This window comes from Physella acuta, unplaced genomic scaffold (genome assembly GCF_028476545.2).
Source record: "Physella acuta isolate Inbredline_101_S28 unplaced genomic scaffold, ASM2847654v3 ptg001212l, whole genome shotgun sequence".
In the NCBI taxonomy this organism is placed as follows: Eukaryota; Metazoa; Mollusca; class Gastropoda; family Physidae; genus Physella; species Physella acuta.
This window is the reverse complement of record NW_026732729.1, coordinates 163391-172646: the sequence shown is the minus strand read 5'-3', so window position 1 is coordinate 172646 and position 9256 is coordinate 163391. Positions and strand designations below refer to the sequence as shown.

Genomic DNA, 9256 nt, shown 5'->3' with positions numbered 1-9256 from the left:
CTGATCGGACATTGCGTAAAGCGTTGAAGGTGTTGGTCCGGTGATGGGCGAGCATCGAGTCGTCGCAGCCCAAGAACCTCTCGAGCGCCGGGAGAAAATGAGTAATCAAATCCAAGCACTGCTCTTCTCTTGTTTCTGAGAGTTCTCTACCATCCGGAGTTTGAATAAGGTTCTGGTAGTTTTGTGAGATTAGTATGAAGAGGTCTGAATGGATTAAAGTATGAAGGATGATAAACTGCCGAAGCGAGGGTTTGGGGGTGATTTTAAGCAGATGGTGGAGTTCGTTGCTGAATTTTACTTTACAGAAGCGGATGTCTGCGACGTCGGTTGTGTCGAGGACGTTTTGGAAAAACAGGAACCAGTTGATGCCGATGCCGTTGTATTTAATTTGTAGTTCTCCGAGAGTTTTTTGACTGCTGGGACTGTCGCACGTGAAGGAGCCATCCGAGTAGTCTGAATGCTCACGACCGGTTGGTAGTATCTAAAAATAGAATGTGAAGGTGTTTTTTAACATTATTAAGTGCAAGCTTTTTACGTTATCATCTTTTCCACGATGTTCTAAAGACACATTGGTTAGATGAAGTAGGGGTAATTCGTTTCGATGACCTCATAATTCAAGAGGACAGTGTGGTCAGCACTTTACCCAGTCGCCTCTGTTTCCCTAACGGGAATTAGGTAAACTACATATCAGAGAAGGGTGGATTCAATGACGTCCTACAGACTCGAACCCAAAACAGGGACTTTCAGGTTGTCATTCATAAGTTCTACAGTCTGACCATTATCTCCTATTGTCGATAAAATAATACACAAAGCATAGAAAACCTTCCTTGTTTTTATTATCACAAAGGAAATAATACTCAAGCCACTATGGTAAAATCGGTTCCCCATAAAAGAAAAAAAAGGCAATTTTTATTTTATTTTAGCGATGGCTGAACACTTGTGTAAGTTCCAAAACCTAGGCAGCCCCTGAAACCAGAAGGGAACCACGTGATCACTCACCCTGCGGATGTCGGCCTCCTGCTTGAGGAAGTCTGCGACGATGTTCCTGGCATCCGATTCGTTGACCGTTGGCCGTATCAGGTTATACAGCAGATCACTCAGCCGTGCCATGTTCATTTTGGCATCCTGGAAATCATCGCTCACGTTACGGGATGGTTATAATTAGCAACACATCCATCCCACATAGCCTTACTTTAGTAACACATCAACCCCACATAGCCTTACTTTAGTAACACATCCATCCCACATAGCCTTACTTTAGTAACATATCAACCCCACATAGCCTTACTTTAGTAACACATCAACCCCACATAGCCTTACTTTAGTAACACATCCATCCCACATAACCTTACTTTAGTAACATATCAACCCCACATAGCCTTACTTTAGTAACACATCAACCCCACATAGCCCTACTTTAGTAACACATCAACCCCACCTAGCCTTACTTTAGTAACACATCCATCACACGTAGCCTTACGTTAGTAACACATCAACCCCACATAGCCTTACTTTAGTAACACATCAACCCCACATAGCCTTACTTTAGTAACACATCCATCCCACATAACCTTACTTTAGTAACATATCAACCCCACAAAGCCTTACTTTAGTAACACATCAACCCCACATAGCCCTACTTTAGTAACACATCAACCCCACATAGCCTTACTTTAGTAACACATCCATCCCACGTAGCCTTACGTTAGTAACACATCCATCCCACATAACCTTACTTTAGTAACACATCAACCCCACATAGCCTTACTTTAGTAACACATCAACCCCACATAGCCTTACTTTAGTAACATATCAACCCCACATAGCCTTACTTTAGTAACACATCAACCCTACATAGCCCTACTTTAGTAACACATCAACCCCACATAGCCTTACTTTAGTAACACATCCATCCCACGTAGCCTTACGTTAGTAACACATCAACCCCACATAGCCTTACTTTAGTAACACATCAACCCCACATAGCCTTACTTTAGTAACACATCCATCCCACATAACCTTACTTTAGTAACATATCAACCCCACATAGTCTTACTTTAGTAACACATCAACCCCACATAGCCCTACTTTAGTAACACATCAACCCCACATAGCCTTACTTTAGTAACACATCCATCCCACGTAGCCTTACGTTAGTAACACATCCATCACACATAACCTTACTTTAGTAACACATCAACCCCACATAGCCTTACTTTAGTAACACATCAACCCCACATAGCCCTACTTTAGTAACACATCAACCCCACATAGCCTTACTTTAGTAACACATCAACCCCACATAGCCTTACTTTAGTAACACATCAACCCTACCTAGCCTTACTTTAGTAACACATCCATCCCAACATAGCCTTACTTTAGTAACACATCAACCCCACATAGCCTTACTTTAGTAACACATCCATCCCACATAGCCTTACTTTAGTAACACATCAATCCCATATAGTCTTACTTCAGTAACACACCAATCTCAGATAAGCTTTACTTTCATAGCCTACCCACCCCACAAAATCTTACTTTCATAGCCCACCCATCAGACAAAGCCTTTAATACCAAAAAACATCCATACTATAAATTCCTATAAGCTTTAACTCCACAATTCTTACATCAATGGAATCTCTTTTAATTAGAACCACATTACCTATTTTGATTTCTACAAATCCATAATACGAAATCTCATCATTCATACACAAACAAAAATAAAAATATACTACTTACACTACTCACACACCGAACCACTAACTGTTTTTATACCCAACACATCAAGTTCCTCATCAAACAAGCAAATCAGAAACCCTTTTGTCCAAACACATGCTATCACAGTTACATTATACACTGAATGTATTTAGGTTCAACTATTCGTTAAATATTAGTTATAAGATAGAACAAAGTGAAGCACTTACATTTTCTGTTGAAGATGAGCGTGACCTTGAGAAGTCAGGTGGGTTGGTGAGTGGGTTCATGTGGTCTGACACGTTGGCTATCAGCTGCAACATAAGAGTGAGTTTATAGGAATATGGCGCTATGTGAGGTGAGTTTTTGTATGAATATGGCCTTATGTGAGGAGTGAGTTTATAGGAATATGGCATTATGTGAAGAGTGAGTTTATATGCATATGGCATTATGTGGGGAGTGGGTTTATATGAATATGGCCTTTTGTGAGGAGTGAATTTTTGTATGGATATGGTCTTATGTGAGGGGTGAGATTATATGAATATGGCCGTATGTAACGAGTGAATTTATATAAATATGGCCGTATGTTACGAGTGATTCTATATGAAAATGGCCTTATGTGACTAGTGAGCTTGTGTATAGATATGGCCTTATGTGACGAATGAGCTTTTTGTAAAAATCTGGACTGTAGTTAAGATGGGTGTTAATGTTTGATAGTACGGGCTTCTGGGCGAGTGTGTGTTTATGTTAAAATACGGGCGTATGTAGAAATGTACGTTTTGTAGGGGAAGAGGCTTTTGCAAGAGTAGATATGTATATAATAATATTGGCTTATGTGATACTATGGACTTAAGTCAAAATGGGTTTTTTGTAAAAGTATTGACTTATGTAAAAATACGGGCTATCGTAACAGTTATTTGTTACTTTCAACGATATTTCTTTGACACTGGTTGAGATGTTGTTGACAGTTTGAACAATGACCTTGACCGACTTACTAACATAACATTGGCGCTGTAAACAATGACCTTGACCTACTTACTGATATATCCTTGTCTCTGTGAACGATGACCTTGGCCTACTTAGTGTGATATTACTGTTGCTGTGAGCAATGACCTTGACCTACTTACTGAGATATTCTTGTCGCTGTGAACGATGACCCTAAAGAACGGGGAGGCCCCAAACATCCGTGTCACGTTCGCCAGCAGCAAGGTCAAGTCTGTGACCTCTGTGGCCGCCAGTAATCCGCCAAGCGTGTCCAGAAGATCTGTCACTGCAAGAGGGAGATAACCCCACATGAGACCAGATAATTTATTTAGACGATGCCCGGGGGTGCTTTCTGTGAGGCTCTGAATTATGGGAGAGGCTGGGTCGGGGTGGGGGGTGGTATTATCTATGACGTCAATTTGTTTATTATATTTAAAGTGGGGTCAAATAGAATCGATGGTTTTTATATATGTTGGCTAAAAATACAGAAAAAACGAAATCTAAGATTAACAAATGATGAGGTTTGAGTTTGCAAACATAATCACTGCACGACAATTGTTATTAAAGTATTCGCTGTATTAAACTATGTTGAATTTTTTCAAGAGTTTGATCAGCAATTTTAAAAGCTTTCTAACTTTACAAAAGCATACGGTATGGAATGATTATGGATTGTTTTGAAATGTTCGAGATTGGTGCAGACTAAAAGAACAATTTATAGAACATAATTAAACCTCCATAATCCTAACTAATAAGGATATTTAATTAATGTATGTTTAATATGTTCCATTGCATTTAGAAAAAAATAATGACTTGAAAATTATTAACAGAATGTTTAGAATTAATTAGCTTTGGCAGTGCGAAACGTCACGTAATTAGTTATTAGCAGCAGATTTACGACAATTAATGAAAAACAATTTAATTTTGTTTTCTTTATTTGCTCTGTTTTAAAGTCTTCATTGATTAAGCTTATGCAAACCTTTTGTTTTTTTAATTGTTTAAACAAAAATATTAAAAATCGACAAATATTGATTTAATCAAACTGTTGTGTAAGCCTAATATAAATTAAACGTTTTCAGCTTACTAAGACACTATATAAAACAACACATTTTATTTATTCATAGGAGAAACCAGGACTTACATTAATAGTAACAAAATAGTTTAAATATAACAGTTTTTCCGTTTTATTTCAAATTTAAAGTAAACCTTCATAGTCTTGTTTTTATAATACATTAAGAACACAATAAACTTTCGACAATGTTGAATTTTTTTTTCAAAAACGATAGACTGCAAGTAACAATTGACAATGTATATTGTTGGAGTTATTAATGTGTTATAGTCCAATTATATTAGTTTGTTATGGAGTTTTTCTGTGGCAATTTTGTTCCCATATTATTTTTATTTTAAAAAATCAATATAAATAAATACGTGCCCCTGAGGAATGACCTCCTAATTGCATTTTTTCCTTATTGATCTTTTTTGTACAAAGCTATTTTTTTTAAATATGTCATTGGCGAAAAATTGAAATCATATGTGTGATATCATCACAAGCATACTTTAAAAAAACTTGCTAGACATTTGATGAAGCCAATTATCCGACAGATGGAGACTAACGTAGGTTCTTAGACTCCTACCAAGTCAAAATTTGCTACCTTTAAGAGTATATTTTTGACGAGTTATGTACGAGACTAGGAAATCGATTTGGTTTTTACAACGGCTGGAAAAGTATTGCATTTTTTTGTACCTTTTTTTTTAATTTAAGAAGCAGAACTGTTTAACGTTACATATAAAGTAACGAAAAAGTGTGTGATTTTAAAAACCTGCTTTTTAAAGCTAATTCTGAACTAGTGAAAGTGCCTTACTTAGCATATTATTTTCATAGCGACGTTTCCGCGAACTAAGGAATAAAATAACTCTTCAAATTAAATAGTAATCACGATTAAAAAATCATTCATTTTAATTATAAAACTGCAATTTAACATAATTGTATGTAAAAGAATAAATCCATCTTTATATTAGCATTTAAATATTCAAAAACGCATTCTGGTTTTTAAAAGAAGAAATTTTATTTGCTCAGAATATCTGTTTTCTAAATTTAAAAAAAGAAAAAAAATGTTCTGTATTATTCACTCTACTGGAAAATTTTAAATGTTAGAACAAATCTCACATTTTTATTTAAAATAAAAGTAATTTTGACATGATAAAAATACGAAAACATGAGTTGTTTTACTACAAGCTAAATGTTGTAAAATGTTTTTATGTAACATTTTAGGTCAAGTTATTTTCATTTAAAATGACACATTTATTTTCGATCCTGCGAATACAATTCACATTTAAATCTAACACTATTGTCCCATCTACATTGGGTATCTTAAAAAATTGACAGCTGTTTTATTTCGCTGGTTCCACTTATTTGGTCAAGAAAACTTGACAATCTAAACCTAAATGTCAAGACGCGACACAAACTAAAACAAAAACGTTATTGTCTGCGTATGTTTGTGTCATCGTCTGCGTCTGCTGGTTCTGAAGATACACGTCACAGAATCTTTGAGCAGACGGCTACCGACTTACTCGCGAGCACTCGGGAAGATGTCAGCCTTTGAGTTTCATTGTTTCAATTTTCGCTGCAAGTCAAGACTGACATTAAAGTTGTAAGTGTCGGCATTGTTTGCTAGAACAATGTCTAACGTGCTAATTTACTTGTGTGTCTAGTTCAAATAAATGAATATAAAGAAAACTCGGTTGTCTCTTCTATACAAGTTAATTTTAAATATGGCTTAGTTTTATTATGTAAGTGGGCAACTCGGTAAATTTCAAATTACAATTGTTTGATAATTAAATTTACAGATAACAAAGAAACTTGGTTTTTAGAAGAAATAAAAGAGAAATAAATTCTAGATCCTATAAGTTAAAGGCTGTACTGCTAACGATTTATTTCACGTTTGTAAGACTGTTTTTTATATAATCAAAAGTGTGTTCGACATATTCTTGATCTAGCTGACGTGTAAAAAAGGAAGGATGGGAGGGGGTGGGGGGAGTACCTCGTCTACGGCACTGTCAGATACATTTAATAACTACAGCACAGATACAACAAATAGTTTTTTTATAACACAGATAACACCTGCAGATACTTAAATCTGTCACCGACACAAATCTCGTGCCTGACGTGAAGAAAACGTGATGTTTTAACCACTTAATCAGTCACCTATCGACTCATCGATCTCACTATCAGGAAGTCTATGACTGTTTTATTTCCTGATTATATCTCTGCAGCTTAAACTTTTCTCAAATTATTCAGTTGTCTCGAGTGGTAGGCGTATCTCTGCCCGTAACTTTATTTTACGTTTGTCCGTAACCTTATTTTACGTTTGTCCGTAACTTTATTTTACGTTTGTCCGTAACTTTATTGTACGTTTAATTGTTCGGGTTAAGCCTATTTCATGCACTTAACTGTAAGCCAGTGTTTGCTTTCTGGTAACATTTACTAGTAAATTATAACTGTACAAACTAACGATTTCTCTAAATGTGGTGTTGCTATATTTGTTTTAAGTGTGTCTGGGTGCAGAGGCGTAGCGAGGGAGGCGGGGGGGGGGGGGTGCGGACCGCACCGGGTGAAACCATTTAGGGGGGCGACACCAAGGCAAAAAATAGCAAAATATATAGAGAAAAACTTGACGGGGGGTGGGGTGCAAATCGAAAGTTCGAGGGGGGGAGGGGGGGAGGGTGCAAATCGAAAGCTTGAGGGGGAGGTGGTGCAAATTGAAAGTTTGAAAGTTTGTCCCCGGGAAGGGTCGCTACGCCTCTGGGGGTGGGGGGGGGGGGGGGTGACACCATTAAGTGCCGCACCGGGTGGCACCCGACCTCGCTTCGCCACTGTCTGGGTGTGTATTATAGATCGAACAACTAGTAAAATTAAAGTTAAGTTCCCTTTTCAAACCTGGCCGTCCAAGGGGCTAGTAAAGTAGAGTTCGCCTGTTTCTGTGACCTCGTCTTTGTGTCCCTAATTTGAGCTAATCAGAGCTATGTGGACTCAGGGACGTTCTACTGATTTGAACCCGGATTCTAACTCGCGACTTTCGTATGAGTATTCTAGGCCACACGTGTCCATCACCCCCCCCCCTTTCCCCCACAGCAATTACTTCGCTTTTTAAACAGTATCGGTAAAGAGAAGAAGCAAAGTGCATTTTTAGAAATTTTGAATTTGCTAATAAATAAAAAATAAGTATGTTAAAATATTATTAGACAATCAAAGTTCCTAAATTTATTTTTAATTTTGACTGATATAAAACATTAATTTCAAATATCATTTTTTTATTATTTTCATCAAGTTTGACTCCAACTCTGTTTTGTGTAATATTTATGCCTATTATGTTTCTGTAAGTATCTCAGTCTTTTACTCCCTGTCATGTTTTTGTAACAATCATCGTTCATCGATTACCCGCTATTGATCTAGCGTCTCAAAACCAGAGCAAACATTAATTAAAATACAAAATTCAGGGTAGGGCCTACGTTTTCAAACATTTAGACAGGCCTGGGTGTTTTTATGTCAACATGTCGACCTAAAGTAAACATAACTTGTGAATGAACACACCACAGTCATGTGTCAACAAAAACCGAACTCGGTAATTACTTTTCTTTGGCTTACATATCAGAAAATTCGACAGTTCGATGCAAGACAAAATATAAAAGTTCATGAGCTTGTAAGAATTTATGTTGAAGTTTAATTTTTTTTTGACAAACCAGACATTAGTGAACGGTAAATATAGAGACATCTTAATATAGAAGTTAACAGCGAAGGCTACATTTTTGGAAAATGACATTTCAATATTAAAAAAACAACCTAATTACCATTCAGTGTGTATTTTGTTGCATTATATGCACCGGATCCTGTCAAATTTTTAAGCAGCTTTCCTCCCCATCCCCTCCCCTAACAGCCTCCCTCTCCACCCCCCCCCACACACACACACGTCTCATTATTTGCCTCAAACTGTTTAAAAGCTGTCAGCCGTTGGCTAAATAAGGAAACCCCCGGCTGACAAACTGACCTACGATCCTCGTCCCCTCCTCGACAGCGGCTGATCTGAACAAACAGGACTTGAAGATCTCTTTAGAAGACGCCAGCAGCTTGTCATCTTTGGGGTCTAGAGAGGTCGAGGACAGCCGGTCTGTGGGGGAGAATAGTGTGGGGGTAATTAGTATATATATATATATATATATATATATATATATATATATATATATATATATATATATATATATATATATATACATATATATATATATATACATATATATATATATATACATATATATATATATATATATATATATATATATATATATATATATATATATATATATATATATATATATATATATATATATATATATATTCAATATACAAGATACAAATTACTTTTATTACTTAGCAAAATGAAAATTGGTTCAATTTACTCGGATTTCAAAGAGCTTGCCTATTAATTAACAAAAAAAAATTGCATAATTTTTTAGACAACATCCTAAATTACAGAATATACATGAGAAAAAAGTGAAAGAATGTATACTGCACACTATCATTATA

The 9256-nt window shown here is 36.3% G+C and overlaps 1 protein-coding gene across 1 annotated transcript; it reads right to left on the bottom strand.

The window, feature by feature from the left end:
* Positions 1–189: 189 nt before the first annotated feature.
* Positions 190–8827, bottom strand: LOC131957136 (uncharacterized). The gene is made up of 6 exons (XM_059321852.1): positions 8721–8827; positions 3822–3964; positions 2925–3008; positions 1000–1125; positions 299–481; positions 190–204 (listed from the first exon to the last, which is right to left on the bottom strand). The coding sequence occupies exons 2-6, from the start codon at positions 3876–3878 to the stop codon at positions 190–192; spliced, it is 465 nt and encodes a 154-aa protein (XP_059177835.1). The 5' UTR covers positions 3879–3964; positions 8721–8827.
* Positions 8828–9256: the final 429 nt, after the last annotated feature.